General features: G+C 37.2%; 1 protein-coding gene across 1 annotated transcript in view; it reads left to right on the top strand.

The window, feature by feature from the left end:
- Nucleotides 1–474: 474 nt before the first annotated feature.
- LOC137997522 (eukaryotic translation initiation factor 4 gamma 1-like) overlaps nucleotides 475–22500 on the top strand; it is a 54206-nt gene continuing 32180 nt past the window's right edge. The window contains exons 1-8 of the mRNA XM_068843572.1: nucleotides 475–780; nucleotides 942–973; nucleotides 1136–1176; nucleotides 2636–2890; nucleotides 5758–7201; nucleotides 14249–14370; nucleotides 20120–20231; nucleotides 22032–22215. Coding sequence (XP_068699673.1) covers nucleotides 716–780; nucleotides 942–973; nucleotides 1136–1176; nucleotides 2636–2890; nucleotides 5758–7201; nucleotides 14249–14370; nucleotides 20120–20231; nucleotides 22032–22215 — 2255 coding nt within the window. The 5' untranslated portion in view covers nucleotides 475–715. The remainder of the gene's footprint in view (nucleotides 781–941; nucleotides 974–1135; nucleotides 1177–2635; nucleotides 2891–5757; nucleotides 7202–14248; nucleotides 14371–20119; nucleotides 20232–22031; nucleotides 22216–22500) is intronic.

Raw genomic sequence — 22500 nt, 5'->3', positions numbered from 1 at the left:
GTGTTTTTTCTGCGCGCGCCGTCGCCACTGACGTTCCCGTTCTGTTGCTAAATCAGCCTAATATACGGTTCAATACAACGGGCCGGGAACGCCGCGTCTGGAAACAAGAAACAAGGCCACCCTATGAAGCTCCTAGAATTATCCAGAAATGTAAAATAATTCGCTAATAAACTTTTTATTGTCTCACCTCTAGGACTTTATTTCTAAAATTAGCTAAGATCGCACCAACCTAGCAAGTCAGCTTGTGTGGTATGAAAAAGTCACACTTGATAGTTCCAGCGCCCGTTTCAGCTGTTGAATTGTTACAAATCTTAATCGTCACCCGAAAAGTCACATAAGTATCAACATTGTACAGTTTTGAAAGCTATTCAAACATCATTGGCAGATGAATTTCGCGCGAAATTTTTGAAAATTTCTCCATGTGCAAATCACGTGGCACTTTCGGAGTACATGACGTCACCCTTGCCGGATTTCTTTGCGGCTTCTCGCCGAAGAGCAGCCATGTTGGATTCAAATAGTTTTCATCCCTTTTAATCTGTAAGCTTAAAGGTCATCAAGTAACCAAAAGGTAAAAAAGGCACCTCAGATTATCGAAAAAGACGTCGCTGCTTTTTGTTTTGTGTTTTTGAATTGATTTCAAAGTCATAGTCAAGAGCAACGGAAGACCTTCAAGAGAAGCTTCGCTCGTCGCTAGCGTAAGAACTCTTACGCCGCAATGCAGAAGGGGAAAGCTACCACTTCCCCTCCTGCTATGGTTCTTCAAGGAAGACCACCACAACAGTATCCTTATGATAGAGTTCGTAAATGCGTAGAGAAAACTGCGTACGTTTGATCTTTTTGTAGCTATCGTTGTATAATATTTGAGCTTGTCGTCTTTGTTTTGTCGTGTCTTATTATGTGAATCAGTTTATGATTTCATTCCTTTAACTATTTAATCAAAGAAATCCTCGTGGACCTCCAAATTCACAGCAAAGTAAGTTCAGATTCTTTTAGATTTGCAAGGTAAAATAAAAACACCGTGAAACGGGAAGCAGTGTGATCAGAAGAAACTGCTGACGTTTGTATGGAAGAACACCGATTTCAGCGAATTTAGAAGGTAACCGATTTCGTTCTTTCTTTTTGTTGTCACGATCAGGACCAGAGGATTTCAATCCCAGACAAAATCAACCCTATCAGGTAAGAAAACGTGTTATTTTATTGAATTTACACCATATTTGCGTCGCCTACGGCTGGTGGTGTAACTTTTATCTTGTCTCGTGGAATCTGTGACTCTTTCAGTTGCATAGGAGTTCTTGTCGCGTCGTTATGAATTTATTTCTATTTACAAATGTTGTTTCTTTCGTTTCTAAGGAGTGCTTTATGCCCAGATAGTGTATGATCGCTGAAAAACACGATAGTCGTTGATTTAATGGACAAAAACGCTAGCTCAAAAGACTGCTTGAGGAAATTGACGTTGTTCTCTACTTCCGCCACGGTAGTACATAATATCTTTTGCAAGCAGTCGCAAGATCATCTTATTTGTTTGTACATTCAATATTTAGCCGAATAGCGAACTGAACAATCGGTGGTGCGCACTTTTAGCTGTATGATCGATCTTTTCATCGTGTTTGGTTCACTGAATGTTTTCACAAGTGGTGTTGCGTAAGGTTTTGTCGGTGATTTTTTTAAATTTTGAATGAGCGCCCATTCCATTTGAATAGCGTTCATTTCACTAAGCCCATTTTCCTGTCACAAACATATAGTTGATCAGCAAACATATTTTCATTTGAACCTATTTATAAGTACTTTATTTCGGAAACACAAGGTCATTTTAACACTTTCACGTGGCCTTAGAAGGACTTTAAATTCGTTGATCAACTGGTGCTAGGCAGACGGGGGTGGGGCAAGGAATACTGGTTGGTGAATAGAGGAAATTAGTGGAAATTGTTTTCGGGGAAATTGGGAAGTACTTGTGATGAAAGTGAAACAATGTGGCATCAAGCACTCTTGGATTCCCTTCATGCTTTCTAAATAAAGAAATGATTTCAAAATGGATGAAGCTTAGTCATGCTTAGTCTATTCACTCTCACTCAGGCAGAGACAATTTTCCATAAAGCATTGAAAAAAGGTAAATTGGCATAGATTGCTTGAGATTTTTTGTAGCTGTCTAGTGCAGTTTTTTTCTTGATGACTGAATTATATAGTAATTTTTTACAAGGAAGGAATTAAAGAAACGGTACATTGCAGGTGTTGGTATTGATGCTTCATCAATGATTGTCTTTTATATTATGATCAGTCATTTGTAACAGAGAATTTAGTTGCTTATGTCAAGGTTATTTTCCATTGTTTTACATTCATGGGTTGTACCACCATGTGGGAAGTTATGAGTTCAATTGTGGTAGGACCAGTAAGTAATAAGAGTATTAAGAAAACTGGAGAGAATTAAATATTGCTTTTTTTTGTAAAGAAGAAAAAGGTCCTGTAAATAAAGCTATAAGAACTCTATACCAGACTCAAAAACCTCTGTGTTGGGCACAAGGTCCAAATAGCCATGGGTACCAGCTTTGTTTTTGTTGGTTTCATTCATTGTCAAACCCACAAATGAATATATGGTCCACCTTTTTTACTTTATGACGATGCTTGCATGAACATTTAGATTGCAGGACCGTTGCCACAGAATCTAATGATGCAGGCAATGCCTGGCCAAATGCAAGGACCACATGCACAAGGACAGCCACGCCTTCCAAATCAAACATTTTATCAACGTCCCATGCGAATTCCCAGACCACCACCTCCAAGTAATCAGCAAGTCTACTCCTCTCCTCCTGGGGCTCCTGTGGTACAAATGATAGGACATCCTGGGGCACAATTTTTAGCCCCTGGGCAACCTGCTCAATTTATTCCACCGCATGTAAGTAAGAGGGAAAAGAAGCATTCCTGTGCTATTTGTATAGGCAATCACATGATTTTGAGTGCAATGGAATAATTAAGCTCAAGTAATGTTTTTCAAAGATGAACAAAATTCGAGTGCAATTTGTAGTCTTTAAAAAATTGCACAAGAAAAATCATGCGATTTCTTATTATTATTATTCCACGATTACACCACTTTACCGTATTTGGTCAAGAGAATGCGCAAAATACGAGACAGTGATACAATGTACACTGTCCCAGTTTGACCGGTTTAGAACAGAGCGAATACGGATGGAACGGTAGTTTTTCAATGAAAGAAATTGTTTTTAATGCGATACAAAATCTGAGAATTTAGCTTGTCATGGCTTGTTTCTCATCATTTCATTTACACAATCAAATAAAGGACATTTTGCTGGCTTTCTGTGCTGTTTACATCGTTCGCAAGCTCCCTGAAGGACAGATGATGCATTTTTTAGAAACACTCTTACCAGATAAAATTGAATCAAAATAACATCTTTTTGTAGTGGAATAATAAATCTCTCATTCAATGGTTTAACATATAACACTCACAGACATTTTGCTCATTGCTCGTATTTTTCTACGCAACTCGCAAAATATCTGCGCGTATTGTATGTTAAAACATTGAATAAAATGTATATAATCTACATGCAAAACTTTTTACCATTATTGTACTAGCTTTAACCATCTGCGCTAATTTTACTTTTCTGCACTCTATTTGAGATTAATAATGATGGGGATTGTGCTCTCAGCCAATCAATAAACTGAAATTTTTGCAGGCATATTTACTAATCCTATTATAGTAAATTATGTTCCAGTCACAGTTTCTTAATTTTCACTACCTGGGAGATGCTTTTCATCACTAAATATTGGCATCGTGTCATCTTGAATTGTCAACTGGGGATTCCTGTGTTGCAATGTTAAAGAGCTAAAAAAATCACTACAGTGTATAATATCCTTTTAAGCTTTTTTAAAATTTTTCGTAAGCCAGGCCACCATAAAGTGTCTCTTGATTTCTTTGTCTTACGTTTTGGTGATTTTAATAGCTGCTGTAAGTTAGTGCACAAGAAAATTGCAGAAAGAGCAAATTACTGTGGCCTGTGTAAAGGGAATCTTGGCTGAAGAAGAGTTTGGGTCCTAAATTATACTTTATGGTCTTGTCATGTTTCAAAGTTTAAAAGTTGATATATTTGTAGGTTGTTTTCACTTTTAGGGTTCCAATGTAATTTTCAAAATGTTATGTTCACTTGTGCAATGTTTACTGGAAAATTTTCTTACATCACTGCGTGGTCAAACCGTTCATTAACACGATGTCCGCAGAGAAATTTTCTGTAAGTCATTTTTTCCTAAAAAGTAATTTTTTTTGTAATTTTCTGAAAGTTTACAGCTGGAGCGCGAAACTAGCCAAAATAGTCTGATTCGACTGAGGGAGAAGAGTTAGAAAATGCAAGTGAAGAACGTAGTGGATGTTTGTTCGATTTAAATTGGTGCAAATATGAAAACTGCTCCACAGAAACGCTAAGAGCTAGCGGGCAAGAGGCATCATCAAAGCTCAGCCCATCTAATGCATCATCCAGCATCCCAATTTGTGGCAGAGTGTTTAATGAGGGTTTTGTAACTTGAAAACCACTCTCATGCTAATAAAACATCTATTTCAAGGAATTGGCAAAGTTAATGTGCTACCGACTTATCTCTTAAACAAGGATGCATTGAGGTATCATTGTACTAAACTTGTTAAATTACACGACAACCTGCAAGTAATTGTCTTCAAATGGCAGTCAACCCTTTTTGCTCATTTCACCCATGAGTGATACTCAGTGAAACAAAATGTGAACATGACATCATGTTTGTTCTTAGACTGCATGTTACAATGGATGGTAACGCAATGTGACATGTTGACCTTCTGTCAATAGATCTTTGTAACGCTTGTCAGCTAGGGATAGGTCTAAACAGTGTCTGACAAAAATCGTATCACATCTTTGTGTACTCTTTTTTTTTTTGTTAAATTCATCTTTGGGTACTCTGTTGAGTGTTGCATTGGTGTCAGCAGTAACCTCCCAGCAAACTTTCGGATTGTGAAAAATGGTGGCGACTGGGAAATGTTAAAATACTTCGACTCTTAAGGCACAGTGCTAGAGAATGTTTCCAAATCACCAATTTTAGGTACACAATCATTTTTAGCCCTCATATCCCGAAGTTTATTGACAAAATGACAAAAATAAGACCCTTCGCTCTCAAGGGCCACGGGTCAATAGCCCGTGAGGCGAAACCCATAGCCTGCAAGGGCTACAGGTCTAATTGTTAATTAGTATCACCAGAAACCCATAAGAGTTGAAACGTGTAACGCGCGTTCACAGCTTCCGAATATTCAGTGCGAACTGATTGGTTGAATGTTTCAGTGCTAAGTACCATATTTGGAAACCCCTCGCTCTTGTTATTCCAAATATGGTACTTAGCAAATTGAATATTCAGAAGCTTGTTTCCCAGCACACAAGGGGCCGTTACACGTTTCAACCCTTATGGGTTTCTGGTATCACCCAACTAGTGGACTAATGCAAATCCTGCATTTTTATTGGCTACGCTACTAGATGACTATTAGTTATAGACCTTGAGTAGTGAAAAGCGTGATGTTCTCTTTCGTTTTATTCCGGCCAAATAAATATTTCTTCAACTTGCATTCGCTAACTAATTGTTAATTAGTGTTCTTTATCAGGATATAAAGTGTTTTATCAGGATATAAAGCTGATGCACATGACTTTTGATTGTTGTTTTGATAGGCTATTAGGCTCATGAATTATTGATCATTTTTCTCTTCCTTGGCTAAGAATAACAATGTCCTCTTGCTTTTAGGTTGATTTTCAACTTCCCATGGGTGGTCCACCCCACTACCGACCACCCCAAGCAATGCAGGGGCAGTTTCCTCCAGTGTCTGGTCCCTCACAGCCTCATGGACCCTTTGTATATCAGCAATCCCCAGGTTATCCAATTGGACAGCCTTCACCACCTGTATATATTGTCAGAGCCCCAGCAACCCCCTTGCAAGGAATGCAACAGTTCCAACCACAGTTTGAGCCTAGAACTCGAGAAAGAAAAATAATCCAAATCAAAGATCCAAATAGCCATAAGGATGTGACACATGAAATTCTTAAACAACGAACTGCAAGTAGTTTGACGAGCACTGCAGTTGGGACTCCAAATAATACACCTGATCTTTCTGGACAGAGTAGTAGTTCAAGTACGCCTCCTTTGACATCACAGCAACAAGCTGAGGCTAATGTACGGGCACAGTTTGCAGCGCAGGTCGCTGCAACGTTGGCAAACAATTCGGAAGATAGACCAAAAAAACCAGAGTATACTATTCAGAAATCAACTGTGAATAACAGAGGTGATGTAGACATTGTTAAGGCCAAAGAAACACTTGAGGTACAAAAAGAGGAAGCATTGAAAGGTGCAAGAAAGAATGATACTGTTAGTAATGTTGTGGAAAAGGTTCAGGAAACACAGATGAAAGAAGGGACAGTCCCTGTGAAATCACAACCGAAAGAAACTGTAAAAGCTTCCAAGCTATGTGAAGGAAGTTCAGGTGAGAGTTTATTGGGATCAAAATCTTTGGTTAGCTCTGTTGCTGCTACCACAGTAGCAAATGGAAAGATTTCTAATGTCAGCTGCACAGTGGAGATTTTTACTAAGGAGGACCTCTATAAAGAATCTCAAAAGAGTAATGCACCCTTTGTTAGCGATGTTGTCAAGACAGATGAAAAAGTGCAACCGTCAGATGAATGTGATAAAGATGAAAAAGTGAAACCATCGGATGAATGTAATAAAGATGAAAAAGTGAAACCATCGGATGAATGTGATAAAGATGAAAAAGTGCAACTGTTGGATGAATGTGAGAAGGATGAAAAAGTGAAACGGTTGGATGAAGGTGAGAAAGAAGTTGCTACTGATGCATTGCCAGTGTCTGCGTCAAATATCTTAAATGGACCAATGGAGGAATCTCAGGAGCAGGCAAAAGAAGACACAGAGGAAGTAATCACCATTGATAGTCAACCTGAAGTGGAAGCTGCAGTACCTGGGACTGCATCCGAGACGCTCGAACCAAACGAAGTGTCTGAAGATAACGGTAAAGAACTTACCCAACCCGAAGAAACATTGGCACAAACTGAAGAATCAGAAGTTTTGCTGCCGAGCTCTGAGCCACAGGAAGGAAGTGGAAATGAGAAGGTGAATGGACATGAAGTTGATTTAAAGAAGTCTGCTGTAGCCAACACTCCTGTTGATTCACATGCATCAGGTGAGTGTATACAGTTGCGCTACTATTTGATAGTTTTTTCCCCATATTTAAAAATGAAATGGAATAAGAGTAATCAGTACCTTTTAGTATGTATAATTTTATTTTAAATCAGCCTTTTCTATGACGCGCGGAAGCAGACAAAAATGCTTCCTTAATATAATATATAATACTTCCTTCAGTGAGTGATTAACCCATTGACACCTGGGGGTTCCCCATTGACATGGCATCTGACAGGATGCGGCGATGCGGATCCGCATAATTCCCTACAATCTGCATCCTCCGCATAATTACCATATTTTCCGCATAAAACTGAAGAAATGCCTGATACTAGTGATAAAGCAGCTGCTTACCATCCTCACAAACACAAAAGCCAAAGAGATTGATTACTTCGAAGTGCTTATTTTCCTGAACATTGAAGAAAACACGCCATTTCGTTCGCAAGATGAAAGTTTGTAAGCAGTTTCCACACATTTTTCGGCAGTGAGCCTGGACTCTAGTTAAACCGTTTTCATAACATACCCTTGGCTCGAAATTTTTAAAAAAGATGAGCACTACAAGTTAAGAAAAAATTTAGCCGCAAGTTATAGTAGCAAATTAAATTGCATCATTTGTAGAAGTAGGGACAATCATCATTGAGATAGTTGTACAAAACAAAATAGGAGCCCGCAGTACCTAACAACCGCTGATGGAGGGAATGGATCGTGGTTCAACCATATCTCCAAGTTGAAACAAAATTCATGACGAGAAACAAAATATTTTTTTATCGCTTTATTTATTTTAGCAAATGTTTCGGCAAAATGCCGATTACTAACCCTTTTATTTTAACTGTGAAAGCTGGTCGCAAATTGGCCACTCGTCCAGATATCTTAATCGCAAAGGGAAAAAATTCAGTCGTAGATGCGACTGTATTGGTCGCAATTTCGAGTACTGATTTACCATTAGCATATAAATACATTGGACGGGCCTAATTATTAGTTCTATAAATAGTTTAAATTTCCGCATAAGCCGTTGTAATTTCTGCATAATCAGTGAATGTTTATGCATAATATGGCCAAGAATTTTCGCATAATCTTTAATTTTTTTCCGAATCCTATCAGAAGCCCTGCATTGATGAGTAAAATCGTCTGGCGTTAGACAGAGTAAAATATTAAGTATGGCCGGTGTTGGCCGGTTTAGGGATGAATGGGTTAATATAATACATGTATAATGGTAATTAGCTCTCACAAATTCAAAATGGGGTCTAGCGGAGGATCCAGACATGGCAGTAAACGCATCAACTCAGCATGGAAACGAAAGGTCGAAGACAGAGGGGAATACAAGAAAGCGTGGCTGAGAAACCATAAGCGTATATGTGTGGAAAAAAAGACATTTAAGTTGTGGCTGCAGGCAAAATTTGATGCAGGCTATGCAGGCTATGAGTCTTTCAGTGACAGCGATTTCGTGACTCATTTATTGTCTCTCGAATATCGTCGAAGGTACATGTAAGACTTGTGTTCATAATCGTTTGATTTATATTCCTGGGTAAGCTGTATTTTACGTTATCAAGTTGTTCTGTCTTTTCATGTAGGAAAATATTTACATTTACATTCATCTGTACACAGCACATTTCTCCCTTTGCACGGGCACCCACGAGAACTATTTTCTTTGCGCTTTGTCGTACAAGCACTTTTACATTTACAAAAGATCGCCACAGGTTCCTGAGTAAAAGAAATTCACTTTGTGAACATTTGCTTTGATAAACTTGATTTAATGCAAAATATATGCAGAATTCTTCAACTGACCGATATTTCCATAATGGCGGTCAAGCGTGACAAGTCTCAGAGAGAGTGAATGCTACTGCACATGTCAACCCATGACAGTGTCCCTTTAAGTGTGAATGGGTTAGATGTAGTTTAATAAGTGAAAAACAAAGAATGGTAATGGTCTGGGCCGTTCGTTCCTGCAAGAGTGGTCAGTGGTGTTTGGCACAAGTGCATGCTCATTCAGTCGCTTATCCACATGGCAATTGATTGGACATTTTGCTTGCCACTTTGTGCCTTGCTGGTCTAGTTGGGCTTTTACTCCGCCCTCCCCTCCCTAGCTACTTAAAAACACTGTTTATAATTGAGACCAGTGCCTGGGTGCCTGGTGTGGGGTCTCGTGGTTGGTTTGCGGAGTTTGCTGGCCATAGGACGGTTACTCATTGGGGCTAGCTGACTGGTTGGCCTCCAGTGGAAGCCCTTGGACGTATATTGTATCCCAGGTATCCAACCTCCACTTGGCAATGCATTTGTTAACAACATTATACAATGTAGGTCCACTAAAAAAACTTCCTTCCTTTTAATTAACCTCAATCAAGTAAAAATATATTTCTTATGGTTCAGTTTCATTGGTTCAAGATTTTTCAGAGTAGTCTGATTTTAATTTTTATGTTTATTTCAGATTATTATAAATAAATTATTAGACAAACAAAAATCAACATTGAAATGGTTTGAAAAACTTTAAACCAAGAAAAAATTTGAACTACATCATATAATTTATTGCCTTATTGGCCAATATCGAAAGTACTGTAGTACTCTTTGGTAGTCCCTCCAAAATTTTGCATTAACCATTGTTTCCAGTTTCTCTTGGGACTATTATAAGTCCCAAGAGAAAATAAAAACAATGCAAATGCAACATTTGAGGGACAAGCGAAGAGTATAATACGGTGTTTTTGATATTTGGTAATTGATTTTTCCAAAAGATTTTTCTCTCTTCATGTACAGTACTGTAGGGGGAGTAACTTAAGGTGTAACTGAACAAAATTTTGCTCAAGCAAAACAAAATTTTGCATTTAAGAGTGAAAATTCAGGACATTTTGATTAGAACAAAGCGCAAAATATGTTGAAATACATGTAGGCTCTCGTCACATTTGCGTTTTACTGTAAAAAGCCCTTCTGAAAAGTTTTAAGTTCCAGAAATTTAATAACAGAGTACTGCCTGTGGCAGTTGTCTGCTGCCATTAATTTCATTTTAGGTGTTTGATTGGGTGAACGGTTGCATGCCCTGTAAATGTCACTTGACAAATTTTGTTCTTCTCATCTTCCAAGTTTTACTAAATGCTACATTAAATGTACATGTAATTATTATGAATGCATTGAGAACAGAAGGAACTCCACAAATTAATTTAAGTAATTTTACTATTTTTAACCTTGTACAAGATCTTATAGCTTACAATACAAAGATTAGGGACAAAAAGAAAACCTTCGTCGGTTTGTTGACCTATATTTAAATAAGTTTGATCCACTTTTCTCTCAAGTGACAACATGATTAGCATCAATTGTTTTATCTATTTCCCGGAAAACCGGAAGTGTGAGTGAATTTCTTGGAAAGATGGCATAATATTGTGTCATGTAGCAAGAGCAAGGCAATTTAGGGAGTTTATTCCATTGGAATCTTAAGATGAATGGACCTAGGAAGAAACCAAGACTGGCCCACAGATATAAGTATTGTGAGCTTCACAGTTGAGTGCCTATAAGTTGTTGATGTGGGCTTTTTCTCTTTCCCTCGTGAGCTTTTAATAAGCAGTGATTTGTATTTGATTTCCTAGAAAATAACACTGCTAACAATTCCTTGAAATGTTGTTATAAGTCTTTGAATTAGTATGTGGAGACGTTTTAAATTAATTGATTGTGAAGTAACTTTTGAAGTGGGAAATGTTAGACTTGAAGTTAAGTTGCATTACATTTTCTTAGACTGCAGTTTTCAACAATCATTTTACCCCCAGCTCACTTATACTTTAGAGGTTCCTTCAATTAATAAATCTCTTTTCCCCTTTGCTCTTTCCTTCTCTAACTTTACTGTGGACTGTCTTATCAACCCCTCTTTAATTTGATTTCAATTGATTGCAGTGATTTGGTATGAGTTATAGTGGTGTGTTATTAATTGTAGTGCTTCCATGCTTACAAAGAACATTTACAGTTGTGTAATTAAATTTATCATGACATTTTGATTATGTACTTAACGGTAATTTATGTACACTGTAGTCAAGATTCATGTAGAAATATTTTAAATGGCACAGCCATTGTTGAAAATTATATAAATAATTTATTAGAGGTTCCAAAAATGTGATGCCTAGTGAAAAGTATTAATTTGCTTACAAGTATTTATTTTATTCATACTTTTTCCTTTAATTGGACGTGAGCCTTTAGGGCAATTTATTTTATTAATGATTAATCCAAAAGTCATGGAATTAACTACAGCTGGAGATTTGCAAAAGCAAATAAAATAGAGATCTTTAATGTTGTGAAAGCCCTTGTGAGGAAGATGCATACATGTACACTGCAATTATTGTTGCTAAAACAAAAGCCTGAAGTGATTTAGTAGAGCTCAGTTGTGTCTGAATAACTGGATGGCAAAGCAAAAGAAGGCATTTTTTGGATAGGATCTTTATTCTACAATGTCCTCCCCAAAAATAAAATGAGAGCTCTCTCACAAGAAAAGAAAATTTAATTAATATACTGGCTTGTTTTATTTCTCACTTAAATTTTATGTTATGAACGTCTACTTTCTGTGGATCAATAACTCACACAGGGGCTTGAAATTATTGCTCAAGTTTGGTTATGCTGAATGGCCAATATAAACAACACGTGTAGGCATACACTACTATTGGAAAATGTTTTTGTAAATATGAGAATTGGAGGTCATAACATGTGTTAGAGATGACAAATTGTGTGTCAATCTGTTTATCTGATGTTCCATATAATCTTTGCATGTAATATGCTACTTGTCATTCATGGTTTGGCTAGAATTTGACACTGGCATTGTGTGACCTGGAGGTCATTGACAACATGCATACCTTGCCAAGTATCTCATGTCTAAAATTGTTCAGTGCATTGCTCAATCAATGCTAAACTTTTACTTAAGGTGGGCAGTGTAAGGGCTGCTTTTTATGCTCTATAAACAGTGGAAATTCTCTGAGATTCCTTCAATTATATAACAAGGTCTGGAGCTATTTCTACACAGTGAATTATTTGTTAGCTTTCTTGGGGCAACCGGAGCTGTCTCAACAGGTAACTTTGCTCAAATATGCATGAAATTACAGTTTGATTTATTCAATCAATTGTGTGTTCTTGTGCATGTCTCTGCTCTGTTCATGAAATGATATCCTTGCATTACAAAAGCAAAGGTTTTTGTCTGTCACATTATTTCTCTTTTAATCTTTTGAGAGCTTCTGTGCATGTATGATGATTGGGCTTTCAGACTTCAGACCTTTTTTGCCTCAAGTTTTCTTTTTTTATGGATGGTTGATTGTGATGCATGCATTGAAGTTCCAAATGAAGAAGCAAGCAAAATGTGTGCATATTAGTAAAGCAAGTTTCTTGGCCATGGTTATTAAACAAATGTTGAGTTTTTAACATGCAAGCTTTGCTTCCTGTTGGGTGGGTTACAATCCATTGACTTGCTGTAGATTATCTTTGGATGGAATTATAGGCACTTAACTTGCATTTGTTTAGATTAAATGCTTTGACATTCATCAAGGACTAGTTTGGTTTGTTTTTTTTAGTAATCTTGTGTTATGTGATCTTGAAGCCCAAGTGTTAGATAACAAGGAAATAATTATTTATAATTATAGCGAGCTGTGCACTACTTCAGGCAAACCTTTGAGCTCTGTGATTTTGTAAAGTGCTGGATTAATGCCTGTTACAGCATTTATTTTGAAATGTAATGACATACACATGTGATTGTAAATAAGCAGTGGACCTGATATCAGTGTTATTAGACTCTAAATCAACATGTGTTCAACCGTTTGCATCCTCTGACACATCCAATATTAAGACATTGGTTATAATACACGTACATCGAATTTTATTTCTTTTTCCGGCCATGTACACGTGTTTATTCTAAGCATCATTCATTAGAGTAATAATATTTGTTTATGATTTCCACTATATATTACGCCATTTTACCATATTTGGTCAAGAGAATGCACAAATATGAGACTGTAATACACTGTGGTGTCCCGGTTTGACCAGTTTAGAACAGAGCAAATACTGACAGAACGGCAGTTTTTCAATAAAAGAAATTGTTTTCAACGCGATGCAAAGCTTGTCTCTCGTGATTTCGTTTATACAATCAAATAAAGGACATTTGGCTGGCTTTCTGATTTGACGTCACAAACTGATTTACAGTGCATGCATGCAAAGTAGATTGTGACGTCAAATCAATAATAGACCCACTCCCCTTCTGAATTGGTTGCGAACAGAAGATGCTTGGTTTTTTGCAAGTTTTAAAGCCTATAAAAGGCAGGATTTGTAAGAAAAAGGAAGAAAATGGCCACAATGCCTTTCGAGCAGGTGCAGAGATTCCTTTTAGGAAAAAAGTATTTTGGGGTTAGGGGCACTTAAATTAGGCAGTTTGGTCCCTTTCACATGACACACTCATTCTTTGTGTCTTAAGCCACAAATCAGCCAGTTTTAGTAATGCAGGATATTCTGATTAGTGATTTTCTCCAAATTGGAATTGACCCATTGAACCAAAATTTCTAGTTAGAATTTCTGAAATTTGTTGTATGTCGAGTGGAACTGTATTTTTCACTTCACTTCGGAAGTGGTGTCATTCCCGTTCTCTTCCCCAGATCGGTTCTGCTTTTCTTTTGGTTAGTGCCAAGAACACAGACTCTGGCCACAGTCAAAGCAGGTACTGGAAGTCCCCAAATCATGGACTTCCAGCTCTTCTGCACATTTTCAGGAATTTGAAACAATTATTGTCAATGGTTACAGCATTATACCATTACTGTGACTTCGAATATTTTTGGCTGTGGCCAGAGTCCCTGTTCTTGCGGTGGCCAAAAGAAAAGTGGACTTTGGGAATGAAAAATGTTCCCGTATGCCCACAGCAAATTTCATGTGAAGATTCAAAATGAAAGGACCCATGGAACAAAAACAAATTTCAGATTTTCATAATTTCTGGAAGAAAGGACAACCTCTGAAGGCTAACAAAAACTTTCAAATTACTGTCCCGGAAATTCTCAAAATTTTGGCTTAGCTTAGTGGATTGGTAATGGTAATGTTTTCTTTTCATTTTTAGTCCCACTCAAAGACATGAAGAAGAAAAAACAAAAGCACCGTTTAAGGGAGATGGAGAAGCGCTCTTCAGAGAAAGAAACAGATATGATGGAAGCTTACACAGAAAAGCCTGTCCAACAAGAGGTGAGTACATTTTGTAAATCCCATGCTGTCAAACATTTCTTTGAAATTCTTCTTACTGTGGAAAGGGAAATGTGCTCATCGACCCTCCAAAATCTCCCTCTTCCCTACCTAAAGTACCGGGTGAAAGTAAGTGGACAGTGTCTGTCGATTCTCGACTTGATCCTCGATTCTTGTGAGGATCAAGAATCAAGGAACGACAATCGAGAATACAGTAGAGAATTGAGTTGAAGGAATCTAGAAACTAATGAGCTTGTTGCTTGACTGATTCCTCGATAGACTAATAGCACAAACGTCACTTGGAATATGAGTGAAAGACTGCCAAAGTTTCTCGAAGAATGTTTTTTGGGAGCAATGCAGAAAACCAAGTGACTTTAGTCCTCTTCTGAATCTAATTGCTGTAATTGGGAAAAATCACAACGAATGACACGTTTCTATGCAATTGTGGAGGAGAAAAATTAATTATTCTTCAGGCCACATCATCAAAGCATACTTGACAATCACATGGACTGTAAACAGTCTTCGACACTATCGGTGGTATTCCAAGTTTACTGGATAATCTTCTAATTGATAGTGCGATGTGCCCGACAATTTAGCTGTAACCTAGCTTGTTAGTGAGAATTACTTCGATAGTACAGTATTTCCGTATTTTAGACAATAATATTTAAAAATGCAAAAAGTAAAAAGGCGTGTTTTAAAACTCTACCCAAGTCAGGCATCACAGAGAGAAACAAAACATGTCATGGCTATTGATGAATACCTTAGGTGCCGCAAGAAGAGTGACTGTGCTGTTGAGCGCCAGGTGTAGATTTCAATTCTAGAGCGTTTTTGATGTTAACAATTTTAAGATTTTTTCCTTGTCAATCTACGTGTAGCTTCTTGTCTTGAAACTGTCACAATGTAAAGCCATTGAGTTGTTATGAAAATAAAGTTGCATACTTAAATTGATTTGCCACATCATGTCCTGCTTTCCGAGGCATGAGCGATTGAGAGCATACTGAAAATGCTCAAGGTTTTACTACTATACTACTATGTATAACTTCTATAGTAAAATAAATAATTTTTGTAAAAAAAAAAATCAACACTGAGAAGTGAAACCGCTCATTTCAATGTTTCGCACTTTTCTTTGAAGTGATGGTTTTTGATTACCTGCGTAAGATTTGGTAGATTGACCCTTGCATTAGGTTAATTGGTAAAATATTATTTTATGAAAAAGACAGAAGAGAAAAAGAAACATCAACATGTTGCCCTGATACGAACTCCCAACTCGAGTTGCAGTACCAGGAGTTGGATAGAGCAGCTTTTTGCTACATGTACTTCCTCCTGCAATGATGCTGTTTTGGGTTCGCTCCTAACACTTGTTGTTTTTTAAGAAAGAAACGTGATACCAGCAAACAAGCCTAGCACCGATATGTCTTGCGGCTGAATTGACCATTACTATAATTTTCCTTCTGATGAAGGCTTCATTCCTTATAGTTTTGCATTTGTAATGTTAAAAGAAGAAATGCAAAAACACATGAAGCGTTGCATTACTTGGTTGGGTACGTGGTATGCATTATATATGTTACTCAATGGGTATGTTAGAAATTTTGAATTCCATAGACCGAATGCATAAATGGCGGCCAAAAAAATGTTCTTTTGTTTATGTGCTAATTAGACTCACTAGCCTCATTTGCATGTACAAAATACAGAAGAAATGTTGCTTGAGAGCGAGGCTAGTGAGTCTAATTAGCACATAAACAAAAGAATATTTTTTTGGCCGCCATTTATGCATTCGGTTAATTCATGATAAAATTTATCATGCCGTAAAGCTCACTGTTCTGCCTTGATATTTTAATCCATGACATACAGATTTTGCGAGCATCGAGTGTTGAGGATTGAGTTTGTTTGGAGTTAATTGTGTCTTGATCCTTGACTCTATTCTCAATCCTCAATTCTTGCAAGGATAGAGTCCAGATTGTCAACTTACTTTTGCATGGTACTGTACCTTCCATTGGGGAAATAACTTGTAGCGATCTACATTACTTAATAAATTTAATACTAAATTACAGGTTAGATGGGTTTATTGTGACTTGGATCTTACTTTAAGCATTCTTAGTTGGTGGTATGATCAAGATGATCTCTTTACAAGATTAAAAAGTATTCTTAATTAACTTTAAAAAACAACAAAAATTTGTCAGGAAAAAAAGGAGGTGGTGCTAACAAGTTCCGAAACATGACTAACTACAAGTTCAAAAAACTGAGTGACTCATCATAATCATTATCGTCATGCTTATAACAATGTTTTGTTTGTATTCAGCTTTAAGGACGACCAGACAGTTTTTGAACTTGATGACTATACCTGTTTCGTTTGGCTTTAAGGCCTAAAATTGTTGCCTTTAAAAAAAAAAAATTCCTCCTTTATTCAATTTATTCAATTTCAAATACAACGAATACACAGATTTTCCAACTATGCAATGATAACTATGTACATGTACGATTTTGCCAACACTTGCAATTACAACATACAGGCATAAGGTTATTCGCACAAAACTGAGAAACAAACAATACTGTAACTCTTCAAAACCAGGACATCTCCCCCCCCCTCCACCCCACCGACAGTTGGTCAACAGTTGGCCAACTATTAGTAAGCTGTCGACTGACAGTCAGCCGACAGTTCGCCAGTCGGCTGACTGTTGGCCAACAGTTGGTGAAGTGTTGGCCTTCAGCTTTATTTACAATTTGCTGAAAAGATAACTGCTTGTAGATCATCTGCCGGCCGACAGTTGACTGACAGGAGCCACCAAATGCAATAAAGCCTATGACCAACAAATGTTAAATATGGGGCAACCCTAAAACCTGGAATCCGGAATCCGGAATCCGGAATCCGGAATCACAGATCATTGTTTTACCAATACAGAGAGTAAAAACTATCCTAAACATTCATAAAAGCTAACCTTAGGCCTAAAAACGTTTGTTTAGGCCTAATTAGGCCTAAGGGTAGCTTTTATGACTGTTTTGGATAGTTTTTACTCTCTCTATTGGTAAAACAATGACCTGTGATTCCGGATTCCGGGTTTTAGGGTTGCCCTTAAATATGTCATTCTCTTATTACTAGCCACTGAATAGAGATGAAAATAATACAGTTTTCAAGTACCAAATGCAATGTGATAGTAATATTTATTATTTCAAACGCAAAAGAATGGTAGTGATTTGATTAGTGTCATTAGGTGCAAAAGCAAATCGTAATGTGATTGCGTAAATAAAGAAGACAAAATAGACAAGTATCGCACATACGTAATTTTTTTCTGTAATAACATGGAAATACAAGAGCTATTTATAACAGGAAAGTTCAAAGCACGCAAACTTTATTGTGAATTGTATTACATTAATACAAGATATATTATGCTGGCATAAATGACATACCAATATGCCAAATCAGGACCGCATTGCATTATAGGGCGATTCTAAACATCACTCTTTGATGGGAAATTAAGCATAGATTCACAAGGATGTTCTTATGCCTTTTTGGTTTCAGTGGTATTTTAAGGAAATTGAAGCATTCAGAGTAAATTTTAAATGGTTTTCCAAATCTCTGAAAGTGGTATTCTTGATTTTTCTTTCTTCTCCATAAAGGCACTGTGTGAATCAGGGTTTTCTTTAAGGTTTTAGGTAGCCGGAGTTTTTTGCAAAGTAGACGGTTGTGGGTCCAGAACACACGATGGGCTCTAGGGGGGTCCGGGGGCATGCTGCCCCGGAAAATTTTTGAAAACTGAATGCCGGAAAACGCATTTCCTGGCATTTTGGGCCATGAAACTCAAACATTAGAGGGATGAATCAAGCTGCAATTATACTATGAAAACCATGTTATTCAAAGAAAGACGAAGCGACATTTCAATAATACAACGCTATTTTTTTTTTTTGGTGGTTTTGCTGGAGCTAACGAGCTTGGCAAATATTGCCACTTGACAACTTGTAAACATGGCACATACTTTGAAGGACTAGACCAGCAAGGGCTTCTGATTGGTTGTTAAATTAAGAAGCTGATTGGAGGATACTAATTGGCCAATGGTGTAAAGGATGTTTCGATCCTGTTTAGGTGTGAAGATGACATACATTCATTCCATTGTGTAATTAGCGGGAAAATATGGAAAATATGCTTGCGGAACTTGGTTGTAGTAATTTCGAAAATTGAAAATCACTCGAGCGGTTTAAGAGTGATGTAGTTTTTTTTCCGAAGACTTTAGGAGTTCCGTAAAGCAGTGAGAGTTGATCAAGAGTGACGTTGAATAAAGATCCGTTGTCATGTTGAAGCGTAGAGATGCCCTCGAGAGGACGAGCACTTACGCGGGCAAGGAGGATTTAACTCTGAGGAGCGTTATGTTCAAGTGTTTAAATAAAGTCTACGAGTCCTCAGCTTCTACGTTCGCTATAAAGGTTCTAAGTGAAAACGAAGGAGCGGTTAGTGAATGATCAGGGGCTAGTTTTGTTCCTCAGTTGAGTTGTGGTAAGAGATGCGTGAACGCAGGCTGAGCGTGTTGCTAGCAGAACATCATGTGAATTTCCCTCTGGATTGAGAACAAACCTTTTGAAAGTGTTTCTTTGTTTACAAGTTTTTTTATGATTGCGGCGTGATTAAAGGAAGTTTTGCGTGGACTAAAACGTCCTTGAGTGATTTTTCCTTCCGTTAAGATACAATCGGTGGTTGTTTAAAGATATCGAAATCCAATATGGCGGACAACACATCATATTGTTCCTACTTTCCCGCTACCGCAGCAAGATTTTTTCAAAACGAAAGTCTCAAGCATAACGTTTTTAAACTGCCCTTGAGTCAGAAGTCTTTTATGTGTTTTCACAAAAGATAGGCACTGCAAATTTTTATTTATATTGAGCCCAAGTAGTTTAGACCTCATAAACATCATCTCCTCTACATGTCTTGACTCTTCAAACAATGAAAGTAGCCGGCGAAACCTGACAGAGAAGCCGGCGAATTTCGCCGGCTGCCGGCTCTTATATACAACCCTGGTGAATGCGATGACAAAAAAATTAATCTTCAAAAAGGGGTTTCACATTATTTACTGCTTTGCAATAGAGAAAGTATTTACACGTAGTCATACATTTTTGTAACAAGTCCTTTTTTAGGCTCATGAATGTCACATGTTTAAATAAAGTTTTTCAATTCAGTTTTCAGTTCAATAAAGATAAGATAATTTAGAGTTAAACAAGAAGAAAAACCCTTTTGGACACCATACAGAATTTCACTCTCGGAAAGGCTTAAGTTACTCTTGGATATGGACTGATACCTTTCAGTGAAATTATTCCAAAAGCGAATAGCAATGGAATCTGTCACAAATAGGTGACAAACAGTTTGAAATTCAGTGTTTCAGTATGGGCAGTAAGGATTCTGAACCTTTTTCATTTTAAACAGGATGTTATTTGTGTATAGAATATTGTGTATAATTTTATATCGAACAATGGAGAGTTTGACTTTTTGAATTGTTGCTTACCGTAAGCACCATTGAGCAAAAGCCAATCAGACAAAGCAATTTTGTAACTTTATCATAAAATGGCGGGCCATGCATGGTTACTGTTCTCAGCCTTTAAAATTTAAGCACTTGGCATCTTCAGCTAAAACAGGAATAAAAAGCATCACTAAAAATGTTAAAAGTTGTCGTTATTTGAGAATTTATACAACAAACAGCAGCCTTGTTGATGCATGTATTAATCTATGTCTTCCTGATTTTGAGCCCTACTTTTGCTAATCTTTGTTTAGACCCCTGATGAAGGTGAAGAACAACCAGCAGAAGAAACAACAGAATTACAACAGGAAGTACAAGTAACTGAAGATGCTCAGTCTGATGATGAGACATGGGAGACTAAAGAAGGTATAATGATTTTGTTTACAACAAGCTACTGCTTGCAAGATCATGTTAGAGCGCGAACAATTAGTTATGAAAAAAAGGGCTTTGTTACTGGAGGTATGTGTCATGGAAAGAGACTGTGCACATTGTTTGATAGAGGACATACACGTACAAAATACATGTGCACTTTCTAAATAGTCATGACTATTGTATCAGTGAAGGTTTATTAAACATCCACTCAAAAATGTCTCCATTTAACTCATTGACTCCTATTAGTGGAACTTACTGATGATTTGCCTGAACAATCCCAATATGGTCTTAATTTTATTGATCATCCTAGTATTCATGGAATCAATGATTTTATGTCCATACATCACAGCTATGGGTTTACTATGGACCCATTAATCCTACTATTGTCAAAAATACCATCCTTTCACTGTCCTTGGCAAAAGCCATGGGCTGGGACAATTATTCCTATAAATGCTTTTAAGAATTATCAAGGATGGTATTAATTCTATAGCTTGGCCATTAAGTAATCTATTCAATTATTTTATATCCACTAATACTATACATGCACCTAAGTATTGGAAGTTTGGGCAGATCACACTTGTATTCAAAAAGGGCGTTGAATATTACAAGACTAACTGCAGGCCTATTACAGTTTTGTAGCTTTTAGTAATGTATTTGAATGTATCCTTGTCAACCAGCTACATTCATCTTTTTCTGATAAGTTGTCTCCATTTCTATCTGCGTAACGTAAGTACTAAAGCTGTGAGACTTCTGTGGTTCGCGTATTGGAGGAGTTCAAACATGGCCTGGACAAGCACCAACTACATGTAGCATCCATTATTGGAATTGATCTGTCCAAAGCATTAATTTTGATAGTATATCACATAATCTGCTGTTAGCCACGTCTTAAAAGAAGTAGCTGCCTATTGTTGGAGGATTATCTCACAGATCATTCTCAGAGAGTTAAGCTTGGTGATTGAATAACCTTTAATAATTTTCTAAAATTCGAACAAACCGCTAGATGAGTAGTCAATGGTACATCCTAAATGACAGGACTATATCTCTCGCTAAATCAGGTCGAAATAAAAACAGCGTGAAACTCTGACCTTGAAATTTACACACTGAATAAAATGCAAATTGATTGTCCTCAAGTCCCAACTGATAAAATTGGTCACTTGTTACCAAGATTGAATGACTGAAAAAAAAAGGATTAATTTTTCGCTAAATAACGTTGGACTATTACACTCGAGTGAACATCCAATGCCGAACCCTTCAAATCGCTCAAATCGCCATCTTCAACCTCAAGAACGACCTCTAGATTAGCATGATTTGCAGATTTCCTGCCTTGGAAGTGACCGGGATCCGTGTTCTTGGTGCTAACCAAAAGAAAAGCGGACCCTGAGGATGAGATTGTGTATTCTGCAGTTCAAAGTTCAAATGTACAGGAAAAAAAATTCAAATGGTATTTTAAATTAGGTTTCCTTAGCCCACTGACTCTTAACGGTCCCCCATTGATGAGTAAAATTGTGTGGCATTAGACAGAGTAAATCTATTACATGTGAGGCTCTCTCCTAGGAGTCAATGGAACAGTTCTTTTAGTGGATGTAGAGGTAGTTAGCCAATTGATTCCTAAACCTCTTCTTGATGCGTAAAATCATCTGGGTGTAAAATATGTTAAGTCTTTGTGGCAGGAGTCAATGGGTCAAAAAGATTTCTGATTTAGTGTATCATAAACTGATTTGCATTGTTACAACGAAATAGATATTGAAAACTATATTGTTTCATATCATAATGTTGTTATGTTTTACTTCACAGAAATGGAAGAGGTTTCTGATCAACAACCAGACGGAGAAAAACTTACTTACATGTATGACCGCGATTTCCTATTACAGTTCCAAACCAATCCAGTGTGTTTGCAAAAGCCAGATGGTTTGCCTGATTTGGAGGTTGTTCTTGTCCAGGCTCGTGCCCCTTCAAAACCAGGTTTCCAACAGAACAGGTACTGTGCAGTACACAGGGGTATGATGGTTAAAAAGGGACTGGGAAACATATAATAGGCTGCAGTAATTTATTTCCAATGTATTTTAAATTTTCACTGATCTCACCCACAAATAGTTTTAGCTCGTCAAGTGGCACCATTCAAAATAGAAAATCAATATTGGGATCATATTGGATTGAGTCTCATATACACACACTCGTATAATGGATAGATTTTGGAAGAGAGGCGTGATTCGAAAAACTGAGAATCTAGGGTTAGAAAATTAATACAACTTGTATTATATTT

The sequence above is a fragment of the Montipora foliosa genome, chromosome 3 (genome assembly GCF_036669935.1).
Source record: "Montipora foliosa isolate CH-2021 chromosome 3, ASM3666993v2, whole genome shotgun sequence".
Taxonomy (NCBI): Eukaryota; Metazoa; Cnidaria; class Anthozoa; order Scleractinia; family Acroporidae; genus Montipora; species Montipora foliosa.
Note: the sequence above shows the minus strand (reverse complement) of the source record. Positions and strands in the feature narration are given on the sequence as shown.